Below are 13,993 nucleotides of genomic sequence, written 5' to 3' on the forward strand. Positions count from 1 at the left end.
ATAGATAGATAGATAGATAGATAGATAGATTGATGGATGGATGGATGGGAACTATCACTTCTTTGCCCTCCTGTGTTAATTCAGCAGAGATATTTATCATAGACAGTTAAAGAAATGGACCAACAGATCCCGTTGTTCTGGACGGAGACCAGTGAAGTCTATTAGAAGCTCTTTCCCGGTGATGGCTGAGCGTTACTGCGCAGCCTCCAACTGAGCTTAACAACGTAGATGTGACGTGAGCAACCTGTCTGAAAGTTGTAAGTCTTCTGGTAGCTGTGCAAGAGAAATCTCAATCATTCCCAATCAGCGGAGACTGAGAGGTAGGTATATGTAAGGAGATAACATAGGCACAGGCTAATTATTGCTAACCAAAATGCTAGTAAACATTAGTAATTAAACTTAAACATGTAATGGAAGTACAAACTATCTGCGAGCTTACCCTGTACTACACGGTGATTTCTTTACTGTGTGACAGTAAATTGCGTAAATGACACAATCGTTAGCCTATTTTTATAAAAATGGCTGCTACGGAGCCAGAATGTGAGCTACAAGGTAATGGAGCCGTTTATACATTGTCATGTTTCTTTAGAAATAAACAACGGACAAATAGAGTCTTCAAACACTTCAAATGTAAAGTAATTCACTGTCAAAGTGGTGCCAAAATGAATGGGAGTCAATGGCCGGTGAGGGCTTACTAGCATCAAAATGGCGCCATAGGAGTTACGCTTAAGAGAGGAGAGGCTCACCCCCTTGACATTTATAGAGGAACAAATAAGTGTTTAATTTTGTTCTTTCTGCAGTCAGGTACCCTATAGCGCCTCCCGGAGGGCAGGAGTTGGAATTTCCCATACAACCCATAGGAAGAGTCCAGTCGGGTTTTGTCAGCCAGTCTGACTATATGCAATACGTGGTCTTTAGTAAATTTGGAGTCCCAGGAGCCATCAAATGGTTATTGGTGTGATGTGGCACTCATAATCGAAGATAATCTCTAATTGAGGATGAGGGCATTTGAATCACACCATTTTACCAACCAGATTATTCACTGTTTCCACATAGAGGTCAGCCCCCTCCCCCTCCTTCATCAGAGCTACCACTGCAGTATCATCAGAAAATTTGATGACATGGTGTTTGGGTGCACGGGTAACACAGACATTGGTATAGAGTGTGAAGAGCAGAGGGGAGCTTACACATCCTTGTGGGGCAGCGCAGCTGGATGCGACCCTGGGGGAATAGGTGTTATTGACCCTGACCAGCTGTTGCCTGTTAGCGAGGACGGATCAGTACCAGTGAATGAGATACGGGTTTGTACCCAAGCTAAAAGGGACAGTGATTGAACACAGGTGGAAACACATGTCAACAGATTCAACAGATGGAGATTGTTGCAGGATTTGAAAGGATTTAAACCAATCCTGAATTGGCCCTCTTCATCCTAGGTATTCCACCATTGTCATTTTACAGTTATTTACATTACCTTATGGCTATGCATCCTGCAAAAAGAAGTAATAGTAATAGTTTTATATAATAGTAAAATGAAAGTTCCTTGTAGATGCTTTAAGATTTTCAGAGAGCAGAGTTTCACCTTTTTACCTCTGCTGAGAATAAAATAGAAAGAGCTCAGATTACTAATTGACATTAAGAACAAAATCTAAAGGCTCAGTTTCAAATTGGAGGAGCTAATTGATTATAGAGATGGGGGCCGCATCCTTGGGACTTCAGCAGTGACAGATCAGGGGGGTGACAGCGTGTCATTAAGTCTGCAGACAAGCTCATTATAAGCAAGAATAACACTAAATGAAGACATGATGCCACTGCAATAGTCAGTGTGTGTTCTGTAAACTGTAATAGGAGAGCCTATACATCACATCATGCATAACGTATTGTAAACTTTGTAGTACTCAGCAGTAGTAACAAACATCCTGAGGGAAACATCAACCAAATCTCATGGCAATCAATCAGTTCCAATAAATGTATAGTGTCATATCATGACAGGAGTCATCTCAGGACACTTTACAGATAGAGTAGGCTCTAGACCACACTCTATAGTTTACAGAGACCAAACAATTCCCCCCAAGAGCATTGAGATATTCATTCTGGACCAATTTAAAAAAGCACCACAGTTGAAAGAGATTGGTTGTGTCAGTTTTTGGACATTACGTCATTTGATTTAGCGCTGGGTGCACTATTTGAGATCTCGGCCTTCTCTTGGTCAGTCTACCCACGGCAAAGGGTTACAGAGCTTATGTCCACTACAAAATGATTGCTGATGTGTACAGCAATGTGTGATTCAGCTGGAATTGGGCAGAGAATCAGCAAAGGTATGAGTCATCGACATTGCTTGTGCAACCCGTCCACAAGTCTGTTTACCAACACCTCCCCTCCCACATAAAGGTGGCCTGCAACCACCTCACCCTGATGAAACCCAATCATCTTCACATCTGCTTACACTGCCACACACACACACACACACACACACACACACACACAAACAGTATGAGAAGGACCACTTGTCATATTCTGTTGGTAGGATTGCACTAAGGCAACATAACGGTTGTAATTTGATTAACAAAATGGGCATGCCTGCCAAAACGTGTTTGATGTAGAAGGTGCATGTGATGGTTAGCTCATAAAAAGGAGATGTCAGCCTTTCAGTACATCTGTGTGACAGACTACAGACTTCATGTGTGAAGCAGCACAGAAACGTCTTTCAAGTACAGTGGCACTCTCTGCTGGTGAGATTAGTAAAAGTGTTCTTTATAATATCTACATTTTCATACCAAAACTGTGAAAGCATTTTAAAATAATATCTTAACTATGAAAAACTCCATTTGTTCTTTCTATCTATAAGTAAAAAAAAAACTTATAGGGGGGCTTTCCTAGTTGCTCAAAATCTATGGGACTGATACCAGATAAGATGAACATTTTTATATGATTATTCCAAAACCTGGTGTAAGGTGTGGGCCTTTTCTTTCCATCTCATTCCTCTCTTGGGATTTTAAACTGTGTGGCACATGTTAATGTCACCCTCCCTCGGTCAACACGTGTGACTGACATTCAATTCTTTTTTGTTTTTTCATTCTCTGCCACCTGTGCTTGGCTGTCAGAGTTCAGAGCGTGACTCCGCTGCCATCTCTGCAGGGGAACAACAGAATCTGTGACAAAAGGTTCCCAGACGCTGCCCAGGGGGACCCCCAATGTCCAGGCAGGTAAGTCAATCAGGTTGACTTCAATCAGGTTCAAAGGTTAGGCTTCATCGCGGGGGACAAGCCAGCCTGGGGGTATAATGGCAACATCAGCCCTTTATTTTTTGTGTATTTGTAGGCAGTGTGTATCCGTCTGTCTCTCCAGTGGCTTTGCTTCATCTATTTATAGGGCAGCTAGGACATTAGCTCAATGTCTGTGTAGAAATGTCATGTCAGACATCAGGGCCTCACAGCATTCATGTGTAAATGTGAAGGTCAAGAAACGGCTTCAATTTTATTCACAAACTAGAGAAGTTGGCCTTTTACTTAAATCATCACGAATACTAATAAGAACAGCTGTAAAGACATTGTGATCCTTTGAATCATCTTGTTTCTGGAAGGGAAAAGCAGGCCAGAAAACTTTTAAAAATACCAACAGTCTGAACTAGCCAGATTCATATGCAAAGCTTTGTGTAATACACACGTCTAAATCTGCTGAATCATTTTTTTCAACAAACTTAGCCACATCCATCTTCTTCCCTCTCTGTCTCTCAGGGAAGGTATGGAAGAAAGCTATGACACATTTGAAGAGGAGTTAGGGCCACCAAGAGCAGATCCTCCTCCACTTAAGCCTGCTCGACAGATCTGCAGACCAGGTGGCGACACACAAACACCCACACGCGCACAGAATCTGTAATGCCTGTGCATAAAAGCCTTCATCCATTGTGCATATATTGTACAACTCTATAAATACTTGGGAGCAGCAGCACAGGGAGCGACTGAAATGTGACTCCCGGTCAAAGGTAACACCCTCACAATGCAGCTCAGACGTGCTGAATGGATGGTGGGTGTAATCAGCCTCACTCTCTCCAAAGAAACACAAAGTACTTGTGAAGCAGAGCTCTCTAGAGTCTATAATCTAGTCAGAAATCGCCAGCACTTTGGTCCAGACTGAGATAATTGTCTAGTCTTTTAAAGTCTCCAGAAATGAGTCCTAAGGACTTTGGTCTCCCGACTTTTCTACACCCCATGTTTCCTCAGCCCTAGCGCTGTGGAAATAGGTCTGGAAATGCAAGACTACCTCAGCCCTAACCCCTAAAACAAGATGATCAGTATTACTGCAGCAATGGATACAATGTCCAATATCCAAAACATCAAATATGACCGGCGGGTTGAGGGAACACAGGGGTAATTTTGATGTTGGGGAAATTTAAAAGAAATGAGGGATCATAGGACTGAGGGACACACAGGGCCTGATTTGGCAAGAAATCCTTGAGGGGACATAGTGCGAGAAAACAAAGGGCCTAATTTTGATAAAGGGAACATTTCATAGCAATAAGGGAAAATAGGGATTGTAATGAAAAACTTGGGCAGAGCAGACTTGTCATTGTACCTAATTTAGAGGGTAATAAAATGCAGCAAGTGTCAGCCAACAATAATGTATGAATATGCATCAGATGAATGTGGATAAATACATTCCAGATTGAGGGAATGGTTGTTTGTGGTTTGTGAGATTTGTGATATCATCCCTCAGCAAATCTCCATCTGTCTGTTTCAGAAATGTACGTGACAAGGAAAGTCAGAGAGGTTAGTTGGAAAAACCAACATTTTTACCATCTTCACATCCCTAATAAATCTTTTGCCTATAAGCCACATGTTGTCCTCCGACAGGAAATGCCTCCATTTTCCCAGCAACCGAGAGCAGAACCCAAGATTTTACCCACGGAACCCAGCTTCACCAGAACAAGTGAGTCATTATCGTCTTTCTCAACTCCTGTCTGCTTTCACTGGATTACAATGAAAGGTGTCCCCTCCTCTGTCTTGCATTTCCTTCAGCATCCTTGCAAAAAGCTGTGTCCATCCAAAACCTGAACCAGGTTGACAGACCGTGGGAGAACGTCACCCTCAACCGCTGTCTGTTTGTGGCCATTACCATCCTTGTTCTCACCTCGGGGTTTCACAGACTTCATGGCAAGTAAATCAAAAGTTGCACCAGTTGTAAAATGACATGCCTGCTATGACTGAGTGGTCTTTTTTTTAACAGAAGGACTGCGTGGTCAGGGGAGAGTAGAGGAGGATGAGGAAGTTGAACTGACAGTGAGACGGTCAGGCATAGTACGACACAGGGGACAACCACCACAGGTAGAGACATCCACAAGTAACTTGGATTCACCTTTTTCAATTTTTTTATCGTCCAGCTGTTTGTTTTGTGTCAAATCCTTCATGTGTCATCCCCGTTCTAGCCCGAGACAACTCTTTGGGAGGCCATGCTTTGGTGGCTGCCAGACCTGGATGATGAAGAGGATGAGGACGATGATGATGACGACGATGGAAAAGTTAAAAGAGGGAAGCCAAAGAGGGGAGCGACAGCACGAGCACACAGAGGTCTCAGAAACAAGCCACTGCCAGACAAAAAACTCTTGAAACCAAAACAAGGGAAAATAAAGGATAGGAGGGCCAGGAAAGCCAGGGACGAAGAAATCAAAGACAAGAAAGAAAGAAATATGAAGGAGGAACCTAAAGAAGCAGCAGATGAGGAAGATGAGGATGAAGAAATAGAGGACCAGCCAGAGAAGAATAAAAAGCTGGAGGAAAAGAAAGAGAAGAAAAAGACTCAAAAGGGATGAGTTCATTCTTCCTTCAGTGGCAGTGGCCATGGCATTTTCTTAACAAGTTTCACCTGAATAGATTTGATAACATTTATTAAAGGAGGAAATATAAACTTAATGAAAGATTTTTTTTCTAGCAAATCTTTCAAATACCATAAGGATGAAAAATAATGTGTGCTTTCAGTTAAATGACCTCAATGTGTTACAGATATTGTTGGTTTGCTAGACAGATTTGCTTTAAATTACCTGTAAAGACTTACAGGTACTGCATTATATAAAGGTCCCATGACACGGTGCTCTTTGGATGCTTTTATAGAGACCTTAGTGGTCCCCTAATACTGTATCTGAAGTCTCGTTATATAGACCTTAGTGGTCCCTAATACTGTATCTGAAGTCTCTTTATATAGACCTTAGTGGTCCCTAATACTGTATCTGAAGTCCTTTTTATATGACCTTAGTGTCCCAATACTGTATCTGAAGTCTCTTTATATAGACCTTAGTGGTCCCTAATACTGTATCTGAAGTCCTTTTATATAGACCTTAGTGGTCCCCTAATACTGTATCTGAAGTCTCTTTTATATAGACCTTAGTGGTCCCCATACTGTATCTGAAGTCTCTTTTATATAGACCTTAGTGGTCCCTAATACTGTATCTGAGTCTCTTTTATATAGACCTTAGTGGTCCCTAATACTGTATCTGAAGTCTCTTTATTAGACCTTAGGGTCCCTAATACTGTATCTGAAGTCTCTTTATTGACCTTAGTGGTCCCTAATACTGTATCTGAAGTATCTTTTATATAGACTTAGTGGTCCCTAATACTGTATCTGAAGTCTTTTTATAAGACCTTAGTGGTCTAATACTGTATCTGAAGTCTCTTTTATATAGACCTAGTGGTCCCTAATACTGTATCTGAGTCTCTTTTATATAGACCTTAGTGGTCCCTAATACTGTATCTGAAGTCTCTTTTATGTAGACCTTAGTGGTCCCTAATACTGTATCTGAAGTCTCTTTTATATAGACCTTAGTGGTCCCCTAATACTGTATCTGAAGTCTCTTTTATATAGACCTTAGTGGTCCCCTAATACTGTATCTGAAGTCTCTTTTATATAGACCTTAGTGGTCCCTAATACTGCATCTGAAGTCTCTTTTATATAGACCTTAGTCATAAAGTGAACTTTTCATGCCATGGGACCTTTAAAATATCCATGTGATCATTTGAACAGCTTTAATAAACTGATTATCAATCATGTCAACTCAGTCAACGGTCAATAGTATGTAGCTGGTAGGTACTGAAGATGGCCAACAAAAGATTGATATTATCAAGATATAAATTTGACCCACAAGTTGTTATGACATCTGAGAGCTGCTTCAGAGAGCCCAGGTAAAAGGTCCTCTTTTCTGCTGTGACCCATTCACACAATCCCAGATACATCAATTCATCTTTCTGCGTTTGAGGTCTTTGTAAAAACCCAGACTTTAAAAGGCAAATGTTTTTTTCTCCACGGAATTTAATTACAAAAACAGAATCTTAAAAGATGAGCCATTTTCAATCATAGCTCCATATCCCGAAATTAGGCATTTATACAAAACAGTGTGGTCATAAGGGCTGTCAAACAAATGTATAAAGAGTTACTAAATGTAGACTTTAAACATTATTGAAAACACCATGAAAGGAAGCAATCATGATACGCTAATAGGGATCAGTTATTAGACATAAGACCATCAGGAGGAGGTGGCCTCATTGGCATGGGGGGCATGGGCATCTGACGGGGCATATGGGGGTTACCCGGAGCTCCAGGTGGGAGAGGGGGCATCCCACCTGGCGGGGGAGGGTGCATAGATTCATTTGGTGGGCGAGGTCCAACTCCACTCATGAGAGGAGGAGGGCGCTTCACACCTGCAGGAGGTGGGGGTCCGCTGGACTGGGGAACAGCCTTCTCCATTTTGAAGTGGAACTGTAGGAAGAACTAGGAGGAAAAACAACATGAAAGAGTGGTTTGACCGAATACTTCCACTTTCCTGATAAAATACCCAGGCTGGCTTCGTGGTAACAAATGTTAATCAGCTCATCAGTACCTGTTTAGTTTCTCTGTTCCAGTGGGTCCAGAAGCGGTTTTCTGCTTTATCAATTTCTCTACTCGGGACCTAAATGAGCAAATATGTTGATGTTATATCACAGTCAGGAGAAAAATATTATAAAATCATAGTAGAAGTGCAGCTTCCACTCACCTTAAAGGCAATAGTTTCATATGGTTCAGCAGCCAGAAGCAGGTACTGCCAGCGCCGATCGGGGGGCTCGATGCGCTGTTCGTAGGCAGACATGAAACGATGCCTGGGCCCAATTCCTTCAGCGATCTCTGGGTAGTCAATCTGATGAACAGAGATTTTAAAAAAAACAGATAGTTATAGATTTGACCTTTACGGTCAAACCACGACGACTAAAACCAACCATATTTAGTCATTACTGCTGCCGTAGGCAATTCTGTTGGTTGAAACGTGGGATGGTGCTTTGTTTCTGGGATTATTTCAGTATTTAGCCGCTTACTTCAGTTGGCCAGCTGGATGACATTTGTCAAGTTTGTGTCAACTTTGGTTTGGTTATGTCTGACACAAACTGTGTAGAACAAAAAGCCAAACTTAACATCTGCTCTGCTGTGAACCACAAGCTTGCAAGCTCCTCCACTATGAAGAGATGCCATTAATGAGTACCAATTTCATCCTGCAGCTCAAGCTGGAAACCAGTACATTTTTTGATCCTGTTTCCGCTACAAATCTGCGGGGTCCAATCACAAACTGGCTTATCCACCTGGAACACTATTGGCAGGTTTAACACAGCAGCTTTTCATTTACTTTCAACATGGGGGCCGCCGAAGCGCGGCAACCCGTTGATGCGATACGTCACCCGGATTGTTGGTTTGATTTCTCTACTGTGCAGTAAAAAAATACTGACTCCCCAGACTATTGTTCAGTCTTAAAAGATTGAGCTTGGTCTGGTGAAAGCCAGCCTAGGCAACGCAAAGACGACGCCAATTGCAAAATGGAGGAAGAGAGAAATAGGCCGAGAGGCCAAGAAAATTCTACACAGTATGTCTATTGTAAAACCCAACTATTCTACCACAATAGCACAATTTTAATGCTTCAGAATTTCAGCAGAAAGCATCCAGTCTCGCATTACATTAGCTGATTGGGTTAGTTGTTCATTTTAAGAGAACAGTCTTATTTTCTCTTTTGTATATATGTACAATTGCTCTTTAATAAAAGCAGAAGTACTTCTTATTAGAGTCCTTGATTAATGGACTGATGTATTAGACAGTGATTTAAGTCTGAGAAAAGGTGAGGTTCTTGGAAGTCCAGTATATAGCCAGCCTTGGGAGAATAGGGATTGAGGAACTGGACAACATCTGTGAAAGGGGTAGGACTAGTCCACACTCAAAAGCCAGCATCTATCCTAAAGGAGCTTTAATGTTAATTTGCTTTGTTTAAGAATCTTCACAAAACAATAAATAACAAAAACTTCAAATCAACTGATTTTACTGTGTTCACCAAACACACTAACCTGGAAGAGTAAGGACTGCTGTCCGGTCTCTGGGTCCCTCTGTTTGGTTACTATAAAAGAAGAGAAAGAAATGGACCATATATCGAAATGCAATATATCTGCAGTGAAACCACAATCAGCATAAACTTAGTAACGACTACACCAATTCATAACCACGCAGCCAGCTCACCTTTGTATCCCGGTCGACCAATTTTGACAAACTTCTTGACCTCGACTTTTACTTTGGCCGGGGCTGGCTGAGCAGGAGCTTCTTTTGCCTCTTTGGCTGCTCTCCGCGCTCTGAAACAAACAAAATATACAGTTTTTAACAGTTAATCATTGCAGTGGACACAGTGGGTTGTTCTGTCAATTCACAGCAACCATAAAATAGCTGACACACAAGTCAAGTATATGTAAGGGCGCCCGGATAGCTCAGTTGGTAGAGCGGGTGTCCATAGAGGTTTACTCCTCAATGCAGTGGGTCCAGGATTGACTCCGACCTGCGGCCCTTTTCAGCATGTTATTCCCCCCTCTCTCCCCTCTTTTATTTATTCAGCTGTCCTGACAATTAAGGCATAAAAATGCCCCAAAAAATAATCTTTCGGTTTGATTAGTTTATCAATCATGGGAAGGTGAAGAAAACCGATAGAATTTGCACATTGCACTTACAAATTGGTCTGATGTTTCTTTCCTTGTGTGTGAGCCAAGTAGCTGCCCTGTGATGCAGAAGAGAGCAGTTAGTCAAACAAGATACTTGGATAACAAGAACTAACACCAAGTTCAGATAACATAACCTTAGGAATGTGGCATCATGTGCCTCCTCACCTCATTGTTATGAAGTGTCAAGCAGAGTTTGCACTCGTATGATCCTAAATGATTCTTCATAAAGTAGGGGTCTTTGTTTATGTCAATGGTCTCCAGGGCCAGCTGACGTAACCGTTCTCGCCTATCACGGTTACTCTCGGAGGCGGACGCCACCCCCCCGCTCCCCGTCTTCCCTCCAGCTCGGTGCTGGAAATCCATCTTTGCAAGGTGAGGGGTTCAATCACGCAGACACCCACACCTGTTTATCCAGTTAACCCTGGACAGGTACTCAAAGTGGATCCTTCCTGATTATCTGAGGAAAAACAAAGCACACACTGTTGTCAAGGATGTAAATTAATATTAGTATTCACTGGTATTATTGTACTATGCATTCCTGGACTGAGGTAAACACTGAGAGAATATTGACTGGATTGTACTGTATTAATACACATTATTGCTCAGATAATATGTTCATGTCTTAATGTGCACATACACAGTTTGAATGGCAGATTAAGTAAAGTATTTGCCCCTTTTATCCCAAGAGAATAGAACAAATACATCATAACTAGTCTTGGTTGTATATTGTGTTTTAAAGACAATACAATGGCTCCTCAGTCCCTTCTTGGCTAATGTTCGTTATGCTAACTTCTCTTAACGGGGATTGTTGTCCAACTAGCTTAACTAGCAAAAAGGTAACAGCACAGTTATTTAGCCAAATATTTGTGAATTACTTCAGCTAATTTACCACAGTCAAGATAGGTTTTTATGACGCTGTGACACAATAGTATTCCATTTCATGATTTCCACGAACTCCAGTTAGCTGCATTATGCTAGCATAACGCAACGCTATCGTTACCTACCGAATGCATTGCTATCATGCTAAATGCTAAGCTAACGGTGTTACCAGCTAGTAATTGATGGATTTAAACCAAGCGGAATGATCAAACTAGAAGTAAAACGCATCTAGCTACGTATGTGTGATCATACGAAGGTCAGTTACACGACCAAACGATAGCTAATTAGCTATACATGAAGTGATATTGCGTGTCTACCGTTCAAAACACTCACCGACTCCACAACGTTAGGATCATGCCCGTGTATATTTGGAGTGCGCATGCCCAAGTTGCTTCTTCTGTGGCTTTGGGCAGTTGGCAAGCGGCTTCAGGTACATTACCGCCCCCTCCTGGACTGGTCTGGACTGGTTTGACACTCTTTATTGAATTTGGACAGTTGTCATCCCCATCCAAAGGGTCGTCATCCACCCAGCCTTCAACGGCACCAACATGGACTATGACGTGGCTCTGTTGGAGATGTCAGTACCGGCCCCCATGTCTTACACCATCCAGTCTGTCTGCCTCCCATCACCGGTGCACCGCTTCCTCAAGAATGCAGAGTGCTACATCATAGGCTGGGGATCCATGAGGGAAGGAGGTGAGAGATTTAAAATCCTACTGACATTAGGCTCACTTATCCAGAAACAATTGAACAATGTCATAATGATGTCCAATTGTCTAGTTTGTTGTAACAGAACGTAACATTACTGTCCACAGAGAACTTGCTGAAAGCAAGGAAACATTAGAGGTGACAAAGCTTCTACATTGTTATGATCCTAAAGAATCAAGAAAACAGACCTGAGTCTAAACACCTCTTTTTTTAATTCACTAATCATAAGGGTTTGTGGACTGAGGTGAGCCCTTACAGCTCCATTATCCCACAAACCTTACAAGATGATATGATATGAAACACTATCAAATTGTCTGTTCACACAATATTTCTCACTTACCCTTTTGGTATGTAGCAATACAGATAGTTTCACTTTAATCTGCTTATGTTCTGAATGATCTATCCCTGAAACTCCTGCTGCTAACCAAAAATACATTTAAAATGCAAAATGCATTGGAGTACCTGCAAAATATTGGAGTATATAAAAACATATTGTTGTGGAAGTTTCTGTTCAGCGAGGGAGGAATTTGTGTTGAAGAAGAGACCTTGTTGAAACAAAATAAAGACAGGCTGCAAACTGGATTAAAAGTTTAGATATTCGGTGGAAGAGTTTAATTGTTTTCTGCAGAGAACAATCACATGACGAGAACAGCGTTCGCAATGTACAGAGTAACAAAGTGGCAACAGTTCTGGTAAATACAATCAGTAATACACTTCTTTATATCCAGTGCCCCCAGAGGAAAACCAACCCTTGTTTGGAAACCAGTTTAATCTCAAACATAACAATCAGTGGACCTCAGGCAGACAGTTGGAGCTCTTACGTATTTCTGAATCTGTCCCTCGTGTGTCCAAGTGTCTTGACCGGTCATTCTATCTTAGCTAAAAAAGACATCTTGTCTATTGGATAGGCTCTGGTCTCGTTCTAGGCAACTGTTTCTGTCAGGCTCCACGTCATCTATCCTTGGTGGGAAAATGCAAAGTCATAACATATCCAGTTGTCCCCTACAAAGAGATCACACTGAGGACAGATACAGGAACCAAATACTCTGAGAGGCATTGAAGATATTATTATGAATAATTAATATGAAAATCATTGGTTAAATGTAATTTTCCCATTACCATATGCACAATTATTATTAAACAAATTGTAAATAACAATTAGAGAACAGAGGAGGGCAGCAATAAGCCATAGTTACATCTAGCCACACAAGAAGAAGAACAGGCTGGTTTGCCTAGTTTGACCCTCAAAATGGCAGTTTTTGTGGGATAATGACTAATCTTAGAAGCACCTGCATAGTATTCAAGAAAAAGTGGGGAAGAACAGGAATACTTACAGAAGTAAGCAAGACGAAGATGTGGTATCCAGAATGAGACTAGGACATACCGGATTAAATGGAACTTTATTTGTAATGAAAAAGCATGTTGATGGTATTTGTGAATATTGCAATAGTCAGGAGACCGTAGAGCATGTTATCATGTATTGTCCTAAATACCTTCAAGCCAGACAACGATTGATTTCACAACTTGGTATTAACCAGATGACATTGAATTTACATGATTTACTGCAAAGAAATTCTGGTGAAATTTGTTTTCATTTTTTATTTTGAAGATAACTGGGTTATTAAAGAGAATTTGAGGAAATGTAGATTCAACGCTTGGTCCACACTCCAGTCCAGATGGCGGCGGTAATGCACCAAAAAGCTGGTTGCTAACTGCCATTCAAAACCACAAGGATAAGAAGAAGAAGAAGAAGAAGAATGCAGGGAATAGTCACAGGCCGGATTCGAACCCTGAACCTCTGCGTCGAGGCATTCACCTCGGAGTATATGTGCGCCTGCTCTACCCACTAAGGCAACCCGGCCACGTATGACCCTCAGCGAATACCGTAGTATTACGAGAGAAGCGCGTCACTGCCTGCCAACCGAAAGGTAGGGGTGTGTGTGTGTTTCATGGAGGAGAAGTAGGCTACAGTTTGGGCTGTGTTTGCTTGACCGTAGAAATGAGCAAACACACGTCATATTTCGAGAACACCAGATAACGATACGGCGACGTTTAACCGACGACATAGACAGCTCTGTCACTAACATTACGTACTATTGCTAGCTAGCTACCTCGCGCCGTTATTATGATGTTGTCGGTGGGAATGGCTCGGTCGTAGCCAAAGTATCCTGTTGAACCTGTGTTTTACTGTCAGTGGACGTGATGCGTTTCAACGAGAAGGAGCTGGTGTCTCTGAGCCGCCAGCCCTCGGAGATGGCAGCCGAGCTGGGGATGCGAGGACCCAAGAAAGGAGACGGTAACAGGCTTCATTACATACTAAGCTAATTCAGTTCTTATCACAACTACTTCCGTTTCGAGGGGGGTAAATTAATGAAAATGTCCGGTTTGCACTGTTCATGGGACCATTAAGCGTGTACTTAAAT

The 13,993-nt window shown here is 41.8% G+C and overlaps 3 protein-coding genes across 3 annotated transcripts in view; 2 read left to right on the forward strand and 1 right to left on the reverse strand.

Moving 5' to 3' along the window:
- Positions 1-3,089: 3,089 nt before the first annotated feature.
- On the forward strand, positions 3,090-5,943 carry LOC116699720 (junctional sarcoplasmic reticulum protein 1). The gene is made up of 7 exons (XM_032532434.1): positions 3,090-3,203; positions 3,735-3,835; positions 4,738-4,766; positions 4,851-4,926; positions 5,016-5,150; positions 5,224-5,321; positions 5,423-5,943. Exons 2-7 carry the CDS (start codon positions 3,742-3,744, stop codon positions 5,804-5,806), a joined length of 816 nt encoding a protein of 271 aa, XP_032388325.1. The 5' UTR covers positions 3,090-3,203; positions 3,735-3,741; the 3' UTR covers positions 5,807-5,943.
- Positions 5,944-7,276: 1,333 nt separating this feature from the next.
- On the reverse strand, positions 7,277-11,421 carry LOC116699560 (splicing factor 3A subunit 2). The gene is made up of 8 exons (XM_032532225.1): positions 11,196-11,421; positions 10,149-10,440; positions 9,993-10,039; positions 9,514-9,623; positions 9,345-9,394; positions 8,018-8,158; positions 7,865-7,933; positions 7,277-7,755 (listed from the first exon to the last, which is right to left on the reverse strand). The coding sequence occupies exons 2-8, from the start codon at positions 10,344-10,346 to the stop codon at positions 7,489-7,491; spliced, it is 882 nt and encodes a 293-aa protein (XP_032388116.1). The 5' UTR covers positions 10,347-10,440; positions 11,196-11,421; the 3' UTR covers positions 7,277-7,488.
- Positions 11,422-13,751: 2,330 nt separating this feature from the next.
- Positions 13,752-13,993, forward strand: part of plekhj1 (pleckstrin homology domain containing, family J member 1) — a 10,526-nt gene continuing 10,284 nt past the window's right edge. Inside the window, exon 1 of the mRNA XM_032531480.1 lies at positions 13,752-13,866. Coding sequence (XP_032387371.1) covers positions 13,773-13,866 — 94 coding nt within the window. The 5' untranslated portion in view covers positions 13,752-13,772. The remainder of the gene's footprint in view (positions 13,867-13,993) is intronic.

Source organism: Etheostoma spectabile, chromosome 12, assembly GCF_008692095.1.
Source record: "Etheostoma spectabile isolate EspeVRDwgs_2016 chromosome 12, UIUC_Espe_1.0, whole genome shotgun sequence".
Lineage (NCBI taxonomy): Eukaryota > Metazoa > Chordata > Actinopteri > Perciformes > Percidae > Etheostoma > Etheostoma spectabile.